Here is a 21,176-nt window from a genome sequence, read left to right on the forward strand (position 1 = left end):
GTTGGGCGGTGGGGGGCGGTAGAGCCTGCCCTACTAGCTCACTGCATTGCTGAGAGAATAGACTTTTCTGCATCCTCTTTCCGTTTAAGAAAGGGGCTGGGCCATTTATGCCCCGTGTTTCTTTCCAGCTCACCAATCAGATAATTCCTTTCTTTCCCAGAGGAGGAATGAAGAGGGGAGGAGGGAGAGAAAAGTCCAGTAGCGTTCATCTAGTGAAGTCCCTGCTCAGGGAAGTCCGAGGCGTCGGAGATAAGGGTGTTCCTTTCCTCAGGGTCCAGGGAGGGCACCTCTTAGATGAGGGTCTTGTGACCTGCTTCAGGGGAGAAGGGTGAGGGGGTACGATGATTATATATTGGTTTTGTAGACTTTTATTGATTGTAATACAAATAATAAAATCCCTTCTTTACCTTTTAATCAATAGATCTCATGAATCAGATATGTTAATAGTAGAAGGTCATCAGATCATGAGCAAAGTGCAGAGAAACTTTGCCAGGTCACCATGTATGTGTGCATATGTGGTTCTTAGCAGGGGAGATGGTGCAGGTTGACACTTGTGGAGAGCTGTAGTAATGCCTCAATATATATAAATGCGTATACTTTTAATTCCAGGAGCTTCCTCCGTCTTTGCAACTACTTTGTATAGTAGTAACTGCAGACTTAACGATCCCCATCTTACAGATAAGGAAACTGAGACTTACAGAGGTAAAGTGAGTTCAAGGTTACAGAACTGGGAAGTGGTGGAGAAAAGACTTTTCCTTTGCTGTTATTTAAAATACTACTTTTATGTTTCAAAATTTTTATAAATCAGTTTTTCATTATAAAAGTAATGTGAGCAGAGTTCAGATAATTTGGAAGGAGGAGAAAAAAGTTACCAGTTATTTCCCTGTCCAACATAAGTGAGTAAAAATTATGATTTCTAGAGGAAAGAGACAAAACCTCCAGATAAGTAATAGAAAATGGCCTTGGGAGGCTGCAGCCTAGTTCTCTAGGATCACAGTTTCAGTGGAACCAATATATTGTGGGAAATCTTTGACTTCTCTTGAGGCAAAAGGGAGTCAGGAAATGAATAAAAGGATCCAATTCCAGAGCCCAGATGCTCATTTACTATGAAGTTTTTTTGTAACCAAGCTTATAAAGTAATTCGTAAAGTAAGAATTGGAATGTAAGTGATAATGATATAGTTCCACATTTTTATAAGTTATGTATTCATTTTATATATATATATATATATATTTAAAAATAGACTAAAAAACTCATCCTGCCTTAAATTAACATATCTTTTAAGTTAGAAACATGAGGAGTCGTCACCTCACTGAAGATGTATATTATGAAAGGCGCTCGGGCATGTCTCCAGCAGGGCAGGAATATGAATATGTGGACTGAGCACCATAGATTTTGGAGAATTAGACATGGTTATTAACTTGCACAGGGCTTGAAAGTTCACAAAACACACTCATAATAACCACTGCCTTTGCTTCTCCTGCAGATGTTGTGAAATGAGAGCATTTCAAAAATAAGACTAGGGACTCAGGGAAGTTAAGGGACACTGTGAGGGTCACAAGGCTGGAGAATGGCTTGGCTGACTTCTAATTTCTAGTCCAGGAATCTTTTCATTAATTACATCGTGCTATACTTGAGGGGTTGCTATGCTGATGAGCCTCTTGCAGAATACCGGAGTGCTTTTTTTTTTTTGAGACAGAGTCTCACTCTGTGACCAGACTGGAGTGCAGTGGCACGATCTCAGCTCACTGCAGCCTCTGCAGAGGTTGGGAATACAGGTGTGGGCTACCATGCCCAGCTAATTTTTGTATTTTGAGTAGAGTCAGGGTTTCACCATGTTGGCCAGGCTGGTCTGGAGCTCCTGACCTCGTGATCCACCCACCTTAGCCTCCCAAAGTGCTGTGATTACAGGCGGGAGCTGGACTGTTTTTAAATAGCCTTGCTCATCATTCCAGTCTGGTTGGACAGGTATGGTGAGCCGATTTCTAGTGCACGTGGTAGGTGTGGGTAGCTACTTTAGGTTCTTAATCTAAGGAGGCAGAATGATGAGCATCTGTTTTAGGAAGGGGGGAGTAGCCTGAGAGTGGTTTCCCAGTGTGTCTGATGTGTGCTGGAGTTTGAGAACCATGGAGTCAAAGCAGTCATAGGAAGGCATTCTTGGAGAGTATTTCAGAATTCGGATCTCAAGTGATAAGAGTCTCAGTTAATGTGATGGCAGTGGAAATGAAGAGGAACCGAGAGATACTTGACAGAAGTCTTGACCATGGTGAAAGTTGCTGTCCTGGTCATTCCTTACAGAACACATGGTAGCCCTAGTGTTCTGCAGAGGAGTGTTAATTCTAGGCGAGCATTATCGTAAACCACTCGGAATAGCTGAGTATACTGTGTTCAGAGATGCTGAGCTCCCACTTTGTGTATCTAAGTAGGGGTGTGTATAGTGTATCCTCCCAGGTGACAGTGTGGCCAGCTGAGATGCAGAGGTGGATGTTTGGCAAGAGGACTAGTATCTGTTCACAGCCTGTTTCCTGGTGATGAAGGATGAGCTGTAACCTTAGAGAGAATTGGCGGGAGGTAAAATGGGAACAGCTAATATTTGAAGGGAAGGGATGCTGAGAAAAGAGTGAGTATTTCTGAACCGGTGTATTTCCTTTTGTTCAAAGAATAAAATTCATCCTCCCCGCCACTATGGTTTCTGGCTTTTGCCTGTTTTCTGTCCTCATTTTCTCTCCTTCTCTGCCTTGCTCATCACTTTCCCAGTTTAGAATTCCCCCTCTGCCCTCAACCTAGATATTCCCGTGGCTAGCTCCATTATACAGCGATTGGATGTCACCTTTTTGGAGAGCTTTTCCTGACCATCCTCATTAATGTTGGGCTTTCTCCCCACCTCTGCCTCCCCCAAAACCTAGGTTCTGTTCCAAACCACTTATCCCAATCAGGGATGACCCTGATCAGTTCTTGGTCTGCTTGTGCAAATCTGCCCTCCCTTCTCCAGTAGAATGAAAGCTCTTCGAGAGCCTGGGATCCTGTGTGTCTTGTTCATTGCTGTATTGCCAGCACCTAGAAGAGTACCTGGTACATATTTAGCATAAATCTTAGTTGAAAGGACTCTAGGTAAAGATTTGATGAGGGGGAGCAGAGGTAAGCAATGGGGAAAGAAATGGGTCTATAGACCCCAGGCAACACATGATGACTAACCTGTGCTGGACGATAGAGATGAGACAGGATAAATTCAAGAGACATTCAGGAGGTAACACTGACAAAATTTGGTTATGGACTGGTATAGGAGGTATTAGCCAACTTTCTTGTGAAAAATCTTGCTGTGAGAGGTTTGTGAACTCCTAGCATTCTTTTTTTTTTTTTTTTTTTTTTGAGACAGAGTCTTACTCTGTCGCCCGGGCTGGAGTGCAGTGGCCGGATCTCAGCTCACTGCAAGCTCTGCCTCCCGGGTTCATGCCATTCTCTTGCCTCAGCCTCCCGAGTAGCTGGGACTACAGGCGCCCGCCACCTCGCCCGGCTAGTTTTTTGTATGTTTTAGTAGAGACGGGGTTTCACGGTGTTAGCCAGGATGGTCTCGATCTCCTGACCTCGTGATCTGCCCGTCTCGGCCTCCCAAAGTGCTGGGATTACAGACTTGAGCCACCGCGCCCGGCCGAACTCCTAGCATTCTTATTTGATCTCTTCGTTCACTGGAAACTTAAGGGCAAAGCAATTCTTAGCCCTCCGTTAAGAGCTTGCCTTGGTTCTACTCCATCCTAGAGGAGGTGTCTCAAACGCTAGGCATGAAGAAGTCTGTTTCTACTCAGAACAGTTGTATCCACCCATTCACCACTCAGCAATATTTTTTGAGCATGTAATGTGTTCTAGGTATTGTCGAAGGCACTGGTGCACAGGAATGACTGAAACAACCTCCTTGCATTTATGTTCTAGAAAGGGAAGACAGACAAGCATGTCTACAAATGCTACATGCACAAAATACTTCTGGATGGTAATAATGGTGGAAGGAAAAGCAGTGAGACAGGATGGGATGGGGTCAGCCAGGCTGCTCTGCATTAGCTGAGATCTGAATAACAAGAAGGAGCCATGAGAAGACCTGCGAGGGGCAGGTGTTCTGGCATTGCCCTCAGAACCTACTCCTGCTAGAGGATACACTGAAGGGGCACTTTGCTTTCATGTCCCTTCATAAAGAATGAAGTTAAAGAGGTTGGTGGGATGGAAACTCAACTTCAAATACTTATCAAGTAATTATTTTTTTTTTCATTTCATTTATTTATTCAGTTAGTTTTTGAGACAGCATCTTGCTCTGTTGCCCAGCTGGAGTGCGGCGGCATGGTCTTGGCTCACTGCAACCTGTACCTTCCAGGTTCAAGCAGTTCTCCTGCCTCAGCCTCCTGAGTAGCTGGGATTATAGGAGTGCAACACCACGCCCAGCCCAGCTAAGTTTTGTATTTTTAGTTGAGATGGGGTTTCACCATGTTGGCCAGGCTGGTCTCAAACTCCTGACCTCAAATGATCCGCCTGCTTTGGCCTCCCAAAGTGCTGGGATTAGAGGTGTGAGCCACCGCACCTGGCCCATTTTATTTATTTATTTTTTTGAGATGGAGTTTCGCTCCCGTTGCCCAGGCTGGAATGCAATGGTGCAATCTCGGCTCACTGCTCCTCTGACTCCTGGGTTCACGTGATTCTCCTGCCTCAGCCTCCTGAGTAGCTGGGATTACAGGCACCCGCCACCACGCCTGGCTAATTTTTGTGGTTTTAGTAGAGATGGGGTTTCACCATGCTGGTCAGGCTGGTCTCAAACTCCTGACCTCAAGTGATTCACGTGCCTCGGCCCCCCAAAGTGCTGTAATCAGTCACCATGCCCGGCCCCATTTTATTTTCTTGAGACAAGGTCTCTATTGCTCAGACTAGAGTACAGTGGCATGATCATGGCTCACTATACCACAAACTCCTGAGCTCAAGCGACCCTCCCACCACAATACCTGTAGCTGGGATTACAGGCACACACCACAAGCCTGGCTTTTGCAAAAACTTTTTTATAGAGACGAGTGCTCACTCTGTGGCCCAGGCTGGTCTTGAACTCCGGGCCTCAAGTATTCCTCCTGCCTCCGTCTCCTAAAGTGCTGGGCATGAGGCAAACATGCCTGCTGGTTTATTTCTTATCAGCATTTTTGTTTACCAGATCATCCTACTGCTCATTTACTTACTGAAATATTGCCCTTTTACAAGTCGTTACACAAAACATTTTAGAGATGGCTTTAAAGAACAAAATTTCTGTCAATCGTCAATCATAAGTGATGAATATAATTTTGAAAAAAGGATAAAATCATGACTCATATAGATACAAAAATGAACATGTTAAGGATTTTATTTAATCACTGATTAATTATTAATTATAGATGAGGACATTTGGCAGATGTTAAAACAGATTCAAAGGAGAAATCAAAACAGAACAAATTTCTGTGACGTAAAGTATTGTTGAAATTAATGTGCAAATCCAGGAAAACTAACTTATTCCACAGCTGGGGAGGGAAGTTATTTGAACCTCTACTGGCCAGGCAAAATTAGCATGCCTATAGACAACAGTTATTTTGCACTGCTATTAGTTATCTACAGTTTACAGAGTTGTAAGCTCCCTGGGAATCAGAATCTAATTACCTGTGGAGATCTCTAGAGTCTCGGCAGTGCATGGTTTTCCAGTGAAGCACGTTTTTTTTCCCATGTATAACCAGACTAAAATAAAATAGTCTCCCCCTCCTCCATGTACAAAAGTGTGGAATTCCTACACTTACGGTCTTTGAAGCAGTGGGGAAGGGAACTATCATCTATTTAGCGCCTGCTATGAGCAGCATTTGTCAGTTTACCTCATCTTCACAGCAGCCCCTCAAAGTAGGTGTTGGTCTTCCCGTTTTACAGATAAGAAAATTGAGACTCAGGGATCTTATAGACAGTAAGCAGCAAAGTTAGAATTCCAGCCTGTCCCGTCTCCAGAGTCCACATACACACACTCCCTGGGGACAACTTGTTGATGGTAAAACTACAGAAATTCTCTGTGTTTTTTTCTTGATCTTTAGCTCATCATCAACCAAGGTGGATCTCAAGAGTGGCCTCGAAGAATGTGCTGTGGCATTGAACTTATTTCTAAGCAATAAATTTACAGACGCCTTAGAATTGCTTCGCCCCTGGTAATTTACTTTGTGTCTTTTAGATAAAATATCTTTCAGATGTTTCTGATGATTCTTTGATGTCATGCTTGTAAATTATCTGTTTCCATCTGAATATTGATAAGCTAATTTAGTTCAGACCTCCTTACTTTGGTCACTTTTAAAATTCGGTTTAGAAATCTGAGTTTTCAAATATAATTAGTAGAAAATTTTTGATTGTTTTGCATATTTTAATCTCTCTTGTTCAGATATTGTCATCTTTTAAGTAGTTTTATAAGGCTTCAATTTTGCTTTCTTCAGTGAAATATTTTTATGTTTGTTCCTTTTAAATATTGAAAAAAATTTCCTTTGAAATGGGGAGGGGAAGAACCAGAATATGCTGATCTCAATGCTAAAAAGAAATTTAAGATAATAAGAATGTTACTGGGGTTCTCTATTTGTTCGACAAACAAGTTAAGCAATTTAATTTCAATTAATAGTACCTGTTAAGTTTTCAGATGTGGCAATAAAACCTGTGCTTGCCTGTTTACTCGGTCTTTATCTTGACAAGAATAGTCTTACATTGTGCCCTCAAACACTTGCTTAGATGAAGCTTAGACTCGTATAATAATTTCCTAGAAGTTTACTTGGACACAAAAGTGGGCAATCTCATTCCTTACTTTGAGTGGTTACTAGGGCGACTGGATTCTGGTCATCTGAATCTTAGAGATTAATTGACCTGCTGAGGAACTGCTATGGTAATTCTGTTAAGATTTAGAATAGCTGTAGTCAAGGTGGGTCAGCTGTCGTTCCACAGGTTAAGAACAAATGATGAAATCGATGGTGAAGCCCTGTGAAGAATAGTTGTCTTCCAGTGTTGTCTTCAATATTTGCCTCACAATCTCCACCTTGCCTGTCCCCTGATTTTTCCCTCTGTCCTTCTCAGTCCCTCAGACTTCTCTGTCTTCTGTCTCTACCTCCTTTTGTTTGCTTGTCTTTTCCTCTCTCTTGGTCTCTCCTTCTGTCTCTTTTCTCAGCCTGCTTGCCTGTCTTCTTTGGGTTTTTAAATGTTTTTATTGATGAGCCATAGTTGTACCTATTTTTGGAGTACATGTGATAATTCCTTACCTGTATACAATGTTCAGTGATCAATCAGGGTAATTGGGTTATCCATCATCTCAAACATTTATCTTTTCTTAGTGTCAGGAACATTTATGATTATTCTCTTATAGCTATTTTGAAATAACAATACATTATTGTTAATTATAATTTATTATTAAATACTAGAAGTTATTTCTTCCATTTAACTGTATTTTTGTACCCATTATCTCCTTTGATTTTTATTCAGACAAGTCTTTCTCTGCCACTGACACACAGCTGATCATAACATGGAATGAAAATAAACAATTTAGTGTTGTATTCAGTCAGGTTCGTCTCCGAGTTTTGTACATGTTTCACTGTTTAAATGGCTCACGCCTGTAATCCCAGCACTTTGGGAGGCCGAGGCAGGCGGATCAGCTGAGGTCGGGAGTTTGAGACCAGCCTGACCAACAGGGGGAAACACTGGCTCTACTAAAAATACAAAAAATTAGCCGGGCATGGTGGCACATGCCTGTAATCCCAGCTACTCGAGAGGCTGAGGCAGGAGAATCACTTGAACCTGGGAGGCAGAGGTTATGGTGAGCTGAGATCGTGCCGTTGCACTCCAGCCTGGGCAACAAGAACAAAACTATGTCTCAAAAATAAATAAATAAATAAATAAAAATACTTTTCCCTTACTTGAAATAATTTTTTTTTTCTTCTTGAAAGAGCTTTCAGTTAAAAATGTGAGGTTTGAAACCACAATTAATGATTAACTTTGGGCTGCTCTGATTTCTTGTGGTTCTTTTGAACAGATAGTGAGTGCCCTCAATGTTCAGGACAAGCTGCAAATTACCAAAGGATGTTTAGACTATTTCCGTGGGGGCAAAAGATAATGTGGCTTGCATTTGTTTTGCATGGTAGCAGGGTGTTATGCATTAATATTTAAATAAAAACAAAACCATGCATTAGCATTTTAAACCTTATAAATAATTAATACAGCTTAAGAAGTTTTGAGAAAATAAATGATGTTCTCACAGCCCGAGAATCTGGATGTCTGCCATCCGTTAGGACTCATTAACATCCTTAAGAATCCTGAAGCAGTTCTCACTGTAACTTGATTTGAAATATCAAGAACTTTAATCAGGAATTTCAGTTAATGGGAACTTGATGATTTGAAATATCAAGAACTTTAATCAGGAATTTCAGATAATGGGATTAGAACCAGATACAAGGTCTGACATCTACTTTGGTCATGGCTCTTGTGACCAGCCTAACTTATTCCAAAATCTTGTTTGCTCTTGGCCTTTGGCTGGAGAGGAGAGAAATCACTTTAAATGAGCCTTTATTTTTGAAAAAACATATCAGAGTCTCTCTGTCAAAAAATACATTTCCAGCGGCCTTTATTTTAGCACTTATCTCAGAGCCAAAGGTAGTAGTATGCTGCCCCTTTTTCAACTGAAAACAGTTGGTTTGCTTGGAATCTGCCCACAGGCTGCCCTCTTGTGTTGAAATAGGGAAATGCATATTGTCCCCTTCAACCGGGAACATTTTGTTTTGCCTGTGTGGGTTTACTTTGGAAAGTCCGTGGTACTTGAGTTCTTAAGAGGTTACTTTTCACTACCCATATAATTTTGGTGATTATGATGAAGGAATAAAGGTTACTGTGCAAGTCAGGACATGCATTTACTAGGATTTCTTATGATCAGTATTTCCATTGAATTAAAATGTCTGAATTCCCTATTTTCTCCCCAGGGCTAAGGAGAGTATGTACCATGCTCTGGGCTACAGTACCATTGTGGTGTTGCAGGCTGTCCTGACCTTCGAGCAACAGGACATCCAAAATGGCATTTCTGCCATGAAGGACGCTTTACAAACCTGCCAAAAGTATGATGAGTCATTCAGTACTTGAGATGTGACTGCAAACTTTTATGCCTGTGTAATGTCGTTTGCCTGACCAAGAGCTCTGTGTTTGAAATTGGCCACAGTTACAGAAAAGAAATTCAGCCTCGAAGCTGAAGGATTCCCATTTGGCATCTATATATTCCACTTTTCTTTTTGATAACCTGATGTCTGAGCTACAGAGATATGGGGGGATTTCTGTGGGATTAGCAGCAAGCATCTCTCAAGGTAGATGACATTAGGTGTACTGCACACCAAACCAAGCCACGCAAGGAACGTTTTTGTTTTAAGTGGGAGATGCAAATTCATGAGGGAATGTTTTATTTGTTTAAGAAGGACCTCTTTTTGAACACTTTTGTTTGGTGAAAATGAGATAGAGTTTTAGTTTTATTTTAAGCTTTACCCTGTGTGTATAGGAAGACCCTATCAAAATTTTTTTTCAAGGCAAAAGTAATTTTGATATCTTTTAAAAAATGATAAATGTTTCACAGTATGGAAGATGCTTGGTTTGTGGACATTTAGGAATATTCAAGAATCCAGGAATGGCTGGCTGATCAGATGGATGGGAGGAAATGACTGCTGTTGCTGTCAATTGCTTGATGTGCCGCTGGGACTAGGGCAGAAGGTTCATGATCAGAAGATTAACATGGGTGAAATTGCATCCTGATATAATGGTGTTGTAAGCTCCTCAAATGAAGAGAGCTTCCAAATATTGCACTTTAACTTCATTTTTCACCTGTGGAGAGTTTTACACAAATCCTGATTTTAGTTATCAGGATAAGGGAAGGTACTTTGGAGGTTAGTTGTCACTGGCGTGTGTGGGTTTCCCCACGTGGTGTTCAGTAACACAGACTGAGTTCCCGCAAGTGGCTAGCCAGTGCTGAGTGGAGAGTGTTGGAAAAGGATGATCTGTGTCCTGCAGACTTCAGGGTTTAGAGTTTCAGCTTTTTGACTCTTTGGTGTGATAGTGACTGAAATGAATGTCAAATGAAAATGAGCTTAGCCTGATTTTTTTTTCTATTTTCTATCTCCCTTTTTATTTACTCGATGTAGATACAGGAAAAAATACACAGTTGTAGAATCTTTCTCAAGTCTTCTTTCTAGAGGATCCCTGGAGCAACTGAGTGAAGGTAAAAGTCATGTAAAAGATCACTTTTTTGCTTGATTTTACAAGTTAAAAAATGATCATCTCATGAAATTCCATACTGAAGTGTATAAAGTCAATGGAATGTCTTTTTCTCTTCCCTATCATACTGACCTTCCAAAAGTAACCACTGTTAATAGTTCATTGTAAAGCCTTTTCTGTGTACATACTCAAATACATAAATAAGGTACGCATAGGGTTTTTGTTGTCACTCGTGGATTGTTCATTTTTTTTTTTTTTTGCAAGCATAGAATCACATAATAGGTGTAAATTTGGCATTGACACTTTCCCAGGTCATTACATGTGAGTGTTTAACAGCTGTGTGATATTCCACAGGATTGGTGTACTGTACACCAAAATTGGATTTTCTCTATTGTTTTTATTTTTTCACCGTTACAAATAATGGTGTCCTGGAATCCTTATACATACGGATTAATGCATCTTGAAAAGTTATTTCATAAGATAGATTTCTAAAAGTGGAATAACCAAGACTGGCGGTTTGAAAAGTTACAATATTTATAGGTATTCCCAGTTTTTTTCTTCAAAGGTATATAGGTCAATTTATATTCTTACCATTCATCTATGAGAATTTCAGTTGTCCACAAGCTATTAAAAATATTTTTCAAGGTGCAAGTAATTTTGGTATCTTTTTAAAAATGATGTTTCACAGTATGGAAGATGCATGGTTTGTGGACATTTAGGAATATTCAAGAATCCAGGAATGGCTGGCTGCGGCACCCTGATCAGATGGGTGGGAGGAAATGACCGCTGTTGCTGTCAGTTGCTTGATGTGCCACTGGGACTAGGGCAGAAGGTTCATGATCAGTTCTGTCTTTACAGTGTTACACTCTAGTCCAGAATAGTTTACAAGAAAGGAGCATCTAGATATTCCTGTAGAAGGAAAAAAAAAATGTCCTTCAAATGTGATCATTGTAGAATAAAGCTTTTGCCATCCCAGGAGAATCTGTGCCTGTATTGTCATTGTCAAATGTGTTCTCTGAAGAGGTGACACAAAATACTAGAATATACCATACTAGCAAACACAAAATACAAAGCTACTAGAAGTAGCTTTGGTTGATTAGAGCAAGAGCAGTTCTGGATACTGCTGTCAGAGTAGTTTCTAATGGTCAAGTATATGTCAGACATATTTTTGAGGGTGTTTTATTAGGAAGTTTTGTTTATTTTGTTAGATGAGTATTATCAACTTGTTTTGGACTTCAGAGAACTTGGGAATATTTGCACGATGTGAAGCTAGAGTATTGATTATAGGAGAGGAGTTATGAGACATTTCACATCTTTGGGACTTATTTTAAAGGGGCATGATGTTGACCCCATAACCATGGTCAAACAGAATGGCATTTCATTGGTCACACTAGGCAGCTGAAACCTACATCTTTTTCTCCAGAAACTGACCTCCAACTGTTTATAAGAATTTATTTATCCCCTTGACTTTGGATAGAATGTGTCTGCATACATATCTTCCATCTTTGGGCTACTTATGTAAATTAGTTTCATTAGATCTAAAGTTCACTAAAGTGGGTTAATAAGAAATCAAATAGGCCCAAAAGAAATTGAACTCTTTTGTTGTATTCTCCTTTCTGTTACCCTCTCTATGGCTTCCCTCTAGTGGCCAGCTACTCAGGAGGCTGAGTGAGGCAGGAGAGTTGCTTGAACCCAGGAGGCGGAGGTTGCAGTGAGCCAAGATTGCGCCACTGTACTCCAGTCGGGATGACAGAGTGATAATCTGTCTCAAAAATAATAATAATAATTTGAAAAATAAGATGCTCTTTTTTTTTTTTTTTTTTTTTTGAGACAGAATCTCGCTCTGTTGCCCAGGCTGGAGTGTAGTGGCACAATCTCAGCTCACTGCAAGCAAGCTCAGCCTCCCGGGTTCACACCATTCTCCTGCCTCAGCCTCCCGAGGAGCTGGGATTACAGGTGCCTGCCCCCACGCCCGGCTAATTTTTTGTATTTTTATTAGAAACAGGGTTTCACCATGTTAGCCAGGATGGTCTCAATCTCCTGACTTTGTGATCCGCCTGCCTCGGGCCTCCCAAAGTCCTGGGATTACAGGCATGAGCCACCACACTCGGCCGATGATCCTCTATTTTTAAAAAGCGTTCTGTATGTCCTATATACTGTCCTTGTTGCTTTTCTTAACATTAACCTATCTAACCTCCTAGTTATAAACTTGGAACTGATCAGAGTTATAAACAAATGGCCAGGATTCCCCACCCAGCAGAGTAGGGTTAACTGATCATTTGCCTTTCCCTAAGCCACAACTCTTTCCACCGTAACCCACACTTTTTCCTTTAGGCAAGTAGAGAAGGGCACGAAATGTGTCATATATGGATAAAGGAAATACTGCATTATTTCTGTGTTAGTTATCTTGAAAATAGATGATATTGTGTTGTTATGTTTTTATAATGTCTTTGAACAGTGGTACTTTAGGAAATCTGCAATAAAGTAGAAAATTACTTTTTACTAATTATAAAAAATAGTCTGGGCATGGTGGCTTGTGCCTGTAATCTCAGCTACTCAGTCTCTGTTTCTACATAAAGGCTAAGGTGGGAGGATCCTTTGAGCCCAGGAGGCGGAGTGTATTAGTCCATTTTCATACTATTATAAAGAACTGCCCAGGACCGGGTAATTTATAAAGGAAAGAGGTTTAATTGACTCATAGTTCTGCATGGCTGGGGAGACCTCAGGCAACTTAAAATCGTGGCAGAAGGTGAAGAGGAAGCAAGGCACCTTCTTCACAAGGCAGCATGAAGGAGAAGGGCATGTAGGAGGAACTCCTGTCAAACACTTACAAAACCACCTGATCTTACGAGAACTCACTCACTGTTATGAGAACAGCGTGGAAGAAACCAGCCCCATGATCCAGACATCTCCCACCAGGTCCCACCCTTGATACGTAGGGATTATGGGGATTACAATTCAAGATGAGATTTGGGTGAGGACGCAAAGCCTAACCATATCACAGAGGTTGCTGTAAGTGCAGATCATGCCACTGTACTCTCCTCTGGGTGACAGAGCAAGTCTCTGTTTCTACATAAATAAAAATAAAGTAAAGTAATATAAACTAAAATAAAATAAACTAATACACTTGTGAGTATAGTCTATTATGAAATACAGGTTTATTTAGACTTTCATATCTAAAGGCAATGCTTAGCTAACATTATTTCAGTGCATGATGAAGATATTCACTCCTGTGGACTAAGGAATTTACAATTAAGAGATATTCTGGTAGTTACCCACTCATAAGTACCTAATGGCTAATTTTGAGAACTAAAGAACTACGCAGTGTAAGTCAAACACAGTGAAAGAGTAAGACTTTTATAAATTAAGCTGTATTTTATTCTTAGTGAGTTTGGCTGTCAACTGCAACCCAGACAGACTTTGTGTTCAAGGGAGCATGTCAAAACATTGTAGCTTTAGTGTGTGATTTGTTTTTCCTCTTGGTAATTTTCATTTACATCCTTGAGTGTCTGGTTGTCTACAGGAGTGAGTATATTTCATTAAACTTTTCATGGGTTTAACGTGGAACATACTAGTTTTTTTCTCTTGTGACTGGCCGATTGCCCCAAATGAGTTTCAAATGGCCTTTACAGATATTTATATGCAGTGAGTGCCTAGGATGTGAAAGGGATTTAATATGACAGATACTTATTTGCGGGAATGCAAAGTTCAAACTCTCTTGCCTTTTCTGTTTGCCTTGTCACATCCCTGTGCTGCTCTTAAATTTGTTCATCTTTCACTTAACCCTGATCTGCCCACCTGTCTGCTCAGATCTCTGAAAGGACTGTCTCACTGTTGCCTCCTCAATCAACTGTAGACTCTAACATTCAAGGCCATTTATAATTGAGCCTTGACTTAACCCTTCCAGCCTCATTGCTGTCTCCTCCCTTGACTGGCTTTTCCTGAAGGTGCTCTGGGCTTTCCTTGCTCCTGTTACCGGCCCACTCCCCTCTGCCCCCCACCCACCGCCAGCATCACCACCACAGACTTCATCCCCTCTGCATGTACCCCAAGCCAGCAATCTGTATTCCTGAGCAGACTTTCATAGCTAATAATTCCTGATTCTCACTCTGTCACAGAATTACCTAGGAAGAGGATATTCAGGTGACTGTGTAAAAATAAGTTACCGGTTGGTATCCCACTGAACACAGCTAGAAAATCACCAGGCACACTTTGAGGAGAGGTGTTCTGAAGGACTGAGACCCTGGCTGTGGGTATGCAGGCTGTAACTCCTCAACTTTGGTCTGTCGTGACTTTGGCCCCATCTCTCTGTATGCTGTTGAAGACCTTAGCTGCAGCGGGGCTTCTTTGTAAATTAAACATTTGGAATATGAGCATGGCAGGAACTTGAACCAATTTGTGAGAACCAGTGGGTTGTATGTGTGTATAGGGTGGGGGTGGGGTCTATAAGTGCAAGAAAGTACTTGTTGTCATCTAAGTCTATTAGCATTAATCCCAATAATGCAGAAATACTCTATTTTCAGTCACATTCCACATAAAAATGCTTTCTGCTTTCTGAGCTTTTATCAAAAAGCAGTGACATGGATCAAGGACGGTAATCTCAGTGCACGTAGCTAGCACTGATCCAGTGCTAACTCTGTATCATGAGCTCTGTGTGCAGTACCTCATTTGATCCTTCAGCTGTGAACCAGAGGTGGTGTTAGTGGCCTTTATAAATGAGGAAACCAGCAGAGAGGGGACGAGGTCCTATAGCCAGTACATGGCAGAGCGTTTTTAGCAGCCCAGGCTATTAAATACCCCAGGCTCATTTACTTAAATATCATGCCAATTTGCATCCCATGGATAGAACAAGAATCTGCTGACTTGTATATGGAAAAAAGTAAAGATTTGTCTCTCCATTCTCTGCAAGTATAATGGGTTGTTGGGAAGCTAGGGTATGTGTTTTGGGGTACTCCACAGGCCCCTGGGATGCACAGAGCCCTACCTAACCCCTTTTTGAGAGTATCTTATTCTTGTACTAGACATCTACATGATCAAATTAGCCTAAAACTGGGATAGTGCTGTCTCTTTTTATATCAGATCTTCACATATGAGGAGTCTTAACATGGCCATGCAGGACGTTTCTTTTTCACTGAGCTCTAGAGAATTGCTGCTTTCTTTTCAGGTAGTTAATGTGTCTGGTTAGTGTCATGGTTACCATACCTTTATATTTATATTTTAGAAGCTAGCATTCATACATTTAATTTAGTTTTTCTCAACTTTTAAAACTATGTTAAAGTTGTTTTTTTTTTTTTTTTGAGACGGAATTTTGCTCTTGTTGCCCAGGCTGAAGTGCAATGGCGCAATCTCAGCTCACCACAACCTCCACCTTGCAGGTTCAAGCGATTCTTCTGCCTCAGCCTCCCAAATAGCTGGGATTACAGGCATGCACCACCACACCTGGCTAATTTTTGTATTTTTGGTGGAGACAGGGTTTCTCCCTGTTGGTCAGGCTGGTCTCTGTCTCCTGACCTCAGGTGATCCACCCACCTTGGCCTCCCAAAGTGCTGGGATTACAGGCATGAACCACTGCGCACAGCCAAAGTTGTATGTTACTAATTAAGTTAAAAAATAAGTGGTTTCCTTTTTTTTAAAAGTGCTTTTAAATGTTAATTTCCCCTTGTGAGCTGAGTTTGGGTCTCTGATAGGAAGTGACTGACTCTTTGCAGTTATGTTTGAATGGGGATGACCTCCCTGAACACTTCACACATTCCAGGAAAATCTTCCTGACAAAGTGAGAACTGGGGTTATCATTCTGCTTTTGTGGAATCACAAGGGCCATCTAAGTTTTGGGGTCTCTCTTGGGTTAATTTATCTGCCAGTCTTTCCTGAGCACCACAGAGTAATCACTTTGGATGTGGGATTTTACTTAATATAATTTTGTTTGTTTTTCATAGAGGAAATGCATGCTGAAATCTGTTATGCTGAGTGTCTCCTACAGAAAGCTGCACTCACGTTTGTGCAGGTAATGAATATTTGGCTTAGAATTCATATTGGCTGGGAAGACAGCCAGTGCTGCATAGAAAAATGTGATGCATTCTATGTCAAATTTTGACTTAGAGTTCTTTTGACTTAGTTCTTTTGACTTAGAGTTGTAATGGCAAATATTTGTTATTCTGATAAACTTTGGCTGAAAAAAGATGCTAGAGAGCTTTGTTCCTCCTCTACTGCACTTAAGAATCTATTTCAAATTGCACTCCACTGGGAATCATTGCCCTTTAAAAGACTGTGTCTTTAAAGAAACTTTAGGCCAGGCGCGGTGGCTCATGTCTGTAATCCCAGCACTTTGGAAGACTGAAGTGGGCGGATCACCTGAGGTCTGGGGTTCGAGATGAGCCTGGCCAACATGGTGAAACCCCGTCTCTACTAAAAATACAAAAAAAAAATTAGCCGGGTGTGGTGACACATGCCTGTAATCCCAGCTACCCAGGAGGCTGAGGCAGGAAAATCGCTTGAACCTGGGAGGTGGAGATTGCAGGGAGCTGAGGTCGCATCACTGCATTCCAGCTTGGGTGACAGAGCAAGACTCCATGTCAAAAACAAAAAAGAAACTTTAAAGAAACTGCTTTGCAACCGCCACATCTAATTTTAAGATGCATCTGTGTGGAAATCGGGAGACTATTCCGCTTTGTACTTTCTGCTGGTAGAGGCCGCACATGGGAGTGGCCCGGGCAGAGGAAGTGCCCCCTTTTACACCACTTGCCTCAGTCAAGTTCAGGCATACATGGAAAGTTCATGTACACTTCAAATTTTATTTTTCCCCTTCTTTCTGTATTGTAATTCCCCTTTCTTTTATTTCTTCCTTTGGAAAAACAGTTTTTTAAAAGTCACTAAACAATTAATCCTTTTCTTATGAGGCATTTTAATTTCACCTCTGGGAATTAGTACAGTCAGTACCTTGCCTATTTCTGTATCTTCCAATGCTTCTGTAAAACATAAATCTTCACATAATGGCTTCATGGGTGGCAGTGATGGCTACAGTGAGGGTGAGGTGGAGTAGAGATTGTACGAAATCAGAAAGAAATTCAACTGTAAAATGGAAAATCTTCCTCAATCACAGTCTTTTTTTTTTTTTTTGTGGAGGGGTGCGGAGTGGTTAGAGCCTCATTCTGTCACTCCGGCTGGAGTGCAGTGGCGCGATCTTGGCTCACTGCAATGTCTGCCTTCCGGGTTCAAGCAGTTCTTCTGTCTCAGTCCCCCGAGTAGCTGGGATTACAGGTGTGCGCCACCACACCTGGCTAATTTTTGTATTTTCAGTAGAGACAGGGTTTCACCATATTGGTCAGGCTACTCTCGAATTCCTGACCTCAGGTGTTCCACCCATTTCGGCCTCCTAAAGTGCTGAGATTATAGACGTGACCCACCGCGCCTGGCCACAATCTTTTAAATTATTTGACAGTTGCTTCTTTCTTTTCATGGAGGTTTACCTCTTAGGTTGGATTCTGGTTTAGTAAAACGGAGTCACTGTAGCCCATGACCCTGTTTCCTAAAACACAGACATTACAAAGGCTGGTTGATAACAACAGTCTTATTGCCTCAGTAAGCATCATAATGATAGTCATGGAGGCCCAAGTTTTTTTCTGGTTTCCAAACAGGGATTTGGCAATCAAATCTGGGATTCGAAGGCTTATTTTATATTTGGGGACTTGAAATGAAAGAGATATCCATACTTGTGCCCTCTCCCTCATGCCTCCTACCTAATCATTTTTATATTCATGCTGCTTTAGCCTTTTAAAGATTGTGCAACTCCATCTCTTTCTGTCATTGTTCTAGAAGAGGTGCTTATCCACTCTTTGCTGAACTGTACAGCAATCTAGTGACTCTCCCTCTCTAATTTCTTTTACCTTCAGCTCATTCCCTATTCTGCAGTTGAGGGTTGAGTACCCTCTTAAAAACGAGTCTCTGACTTGGTCACTTCTCTGCTTCAGCATTCAGTAGCTCTTATTGACTATGGCAGTATTCTCTATCAGAATATCACAAATGAGGGGGGTACTTTTTCAAACAAAACTGGTACCTCCTCTCTATGTTCCCTTACTGCCCCCGCCCCTGCCAACACACACACACCTTACAGGTGTCCTTGGATGCCGCTGACAGGGTTGCATATTGAGTAGCATGGCTGGAGGTAGCTTTCTTCCTTCGTCATTCTCTTTGCAATAGATTCTTCAGCAGTGTAGAATTACATATGCACACATGGCCAAACCCATCATGATCCTTAATGCCGCCCCATCTTTCCACTTGAGTTTTACTTTGCTTACAAAGTTCACATCTGCTTTGCTTTTCTATACCTGGCCAGTTTCTAATTATTTTTGTGCTTAAAGCACCAATGCTTCCAGGAGGGATTTCTGGCCCTCTCCAGGCTACTACTTTGTGTTCTCATGACATCCTGTGCATGATCCCATCCCTGTGCATGACTCCGTCCCTGTGCATGGCTCCCTCTGCACGCATGATGCCCTCCCTTAACATACTGTATTACTTTCATCTGTTTTTGCATTTGGGTGCCTGGTATAAAATAGGCATTAAATTTAAGTTTGATGAATCCTGAAATGACATATGGTTTTTTTTTTTTTTTTTGAGGCATATTTCAAGCTAATTTAAGAAATTCTTTTCTGGTTGGTATTGGATCATATGTAATCATAAGATTCCTTAAATTAAGAAGATAAACATTGCATTTCATATCTATTGATTCTTATAATAATTAGAATAATAAGTATTTAAGCAATTAATGAAATTAGTAAATGAAAGTCAGTTTTTCTTTTGCTACAGGAGGATGCTTAAGTACACAAGAAATACATATAGAGCATTTTCTTTTTTCTTTTTCTTTTTTTTTTTTTTGAGATGGAGTCTCGGTGTGTCACCAGGCTGGAGTGCAGTGGTGCGATCTGGGCTCACTGCAGCCTCTGCTGCCCAGATTCAAGTGATTCTCCTGCCTCAGCCTCCCGAGTAGCTGGGACTACAGGCACCCGCCACCATGCCTGGCTAATTTTTGTATTTTTACTAGAGATGGGGTTTCACCATGTTGGCCAGGATGGTCTCGATCTCTTGACCTCGTGATCCGCCCGTCTCAGCCTCGCAAAGGGATTACAGGTGTGAGCCACTTCGCCCGGCCAGAGCATCTTTCTGATATCAATAGACTAGAAAAACTTTCTCTCTGGAAATGCAAAACATAGGACTGTCTCCACTAGTACCATCTATTAGAGTAACTTCCTTCAAGTGGTTATTTGATGTTATTTATTGAGAGATTGTCTTAGAATCCTAGAATGCTGACCCCGAAAACGCCATTCATCTAGGCCAACTGCCTCAATTTTATAGTCGATGACCATCAGATAAACAGAACTGAAGTGGTTTTGTTTTCCTAAAACAAAATTGCATAGTAGTGACAGCCACTTCAGAAACCAGACCAGTTATTTTGGGCCTGGAAATGTGTATGAGTAAAATTCGCAACATTAAATAGACTCTGACTGCTAAAGTACTCTGTGAAAGAAGGACCATTGTCCCCTTTACTGGGTGTAATGTACTGGAAGGTTTGGCCTTGGAGCAGATTGCAAAGTCATGCAGTTTAGATTCTGTTAAACCCACAAGAAAATAACTCAGTGGATGTCGATGTTTATTAAAATAATTTGGACCACATATGGACCCTAATTGGTGAGGATTACCTCCTTAGTAATATAAAGTAATTGAAGGATTTTACAAGTATTTTCTTTTTGTTGTCCTCTAATGTGGAAGAAAAAGTACCCCAAAAACTTTTAAATGTAAAGCAAGAGTATGTGTTAATTTCAAAATTATGTCCTCAAAATACTTTTTTTTGTTTGTTTTTGTTTTTCTAATCACACACACACACAACTGTGGGGGCAATTTACACTTGTTTGCTAAATAATCTAATTTTTTAACTGAATTATTTTCAGGATGAAAATATGATCAACTTCATCAAAGGTGGACTCAAAATTAGAACAAGTTACCAAATATATAAGTAAGTTAAAAAGTAAGATGTGATTTGTAAATAATTCTGTGCTGTATACTCCTTTGTTCTTCACAGTTCTTCTAAATTAAGTTTGACTAGGAGTTTTTATTTCGTGTTGGTAAAAATGAACTTGTTTTTTTTGCTGAGTGTGTATTCAGTGTTATAGGACAACAGAATTTAAGTTTAAATACAATTTTAAGAGCAAATTAGTTGACAATAAAGCTACTGACAAAATTTCTGATTAGATAATTTGAGTTTCTCCTTTGAACAATTTATAAATTTAAAATTATAGTAGTATCTTTGGTTCAGATTCCAGAGCAGCACTGCCCAGTAGAACTTTCTGCGGTAGATGGAAATGTTCAGCTGAGATGACCATAGTGATATTCGTATCCTTATTGATTTTTTTTTTTTTTCTTGGTGTGGAGTCTCGCTCTGTCACCCAGGCTAGAGTGCACTGGTGCGATCTCGGCTCACTGCCAGCTCCACCTCCTGGGTTCATACCATTCTCCTGCCTCAGCCTCCTGAGTAGCTGGGACTACAGGCACCTGCCACCACGCTTGGCTAATTTTTTGTAATTTTAGTAGAGACAGGGTTTCACTGTGTTAGCCAGGATGGTCTCGATCTCCTGACCTTGTGATCTGCCTGCCTCGGCCTCCCAGAGTGCTGGGATTACAGGCATGAGCCACTACGTCCGGCCATCCTTATTGATTTTTATCCAGTTGTCTTTTATTTACTCAGTGTTAAAATCTCTAAGTTTGAATCTGGAGTCATCCCTTTCTTCCTTTAGTTCTGTCAGTGTTTGCCTCATATATTAGGAGCTCTGTTGTCAGGCTCATATAATATGTATTTATAATTGTTCTGCCTTCCTAATTAACCTTTTCTTCATCTTGAAATGTCTCTATTTAACTCTGGTAATATTCCTTGTCTTGAA

The 21,176-nt window shown here is 40.9% G+C and overlaps 1 protein-coding gene across 2 annotated transcripts in view; it reads left to right on the plus strand.

Annotated features, from left to right (window-relative positions):
* The window catches only part of TTC39B (tetratricopeptide repeat domain 39B), a 135,804-nt gene that overhangs the window by 79,947 nt on the left and 34,681 nt on the right, over window positions 1-21,176 (plus strand). For both annotated transcript variants that reach the window (XM_023213118.3, XM_023213119.3), the window contains exons 4-8: window positions 6,072-6,182; window positions 8,976-9,107; window positions 10,176-10,252; window positions 16,185-16,252; window positions 20,190-20,254. In XM_023213118.3, coding sequence (XP_023068886.2) covers window positions 6,072-6,182; window positions 8,976-9,107; window positions 10,176-10,252; window positions 16,185-16,252; window positions 20,190-20,254 — 453 coding nt within the window. The remainder of the gene's footprint in view (window positions 1-6,071; window positions 6,183-8,975; window positions 9,108-10,175; window positions 10,253-16,184; window positions 16,253-20,189; window positions 20,255-21,176) is intronic.

The sequence above is a fragment of the Piliocolobus tephrosceles genome, chromosome 14 (assembly GCF_002776525.5).
Source record: "Piliocolobus tephrosceles isolate RC106 chromosome 14, ASM277652v3, whole genome shotgun sequence".
Taxonomy (NCBI): domain Eukaryota; kingdom Metazoa; phylum Chordata; class Mammalia; order Primates; family Cercopithecidae; genus Piliocolobus; species Piliocolobus tephrosceles.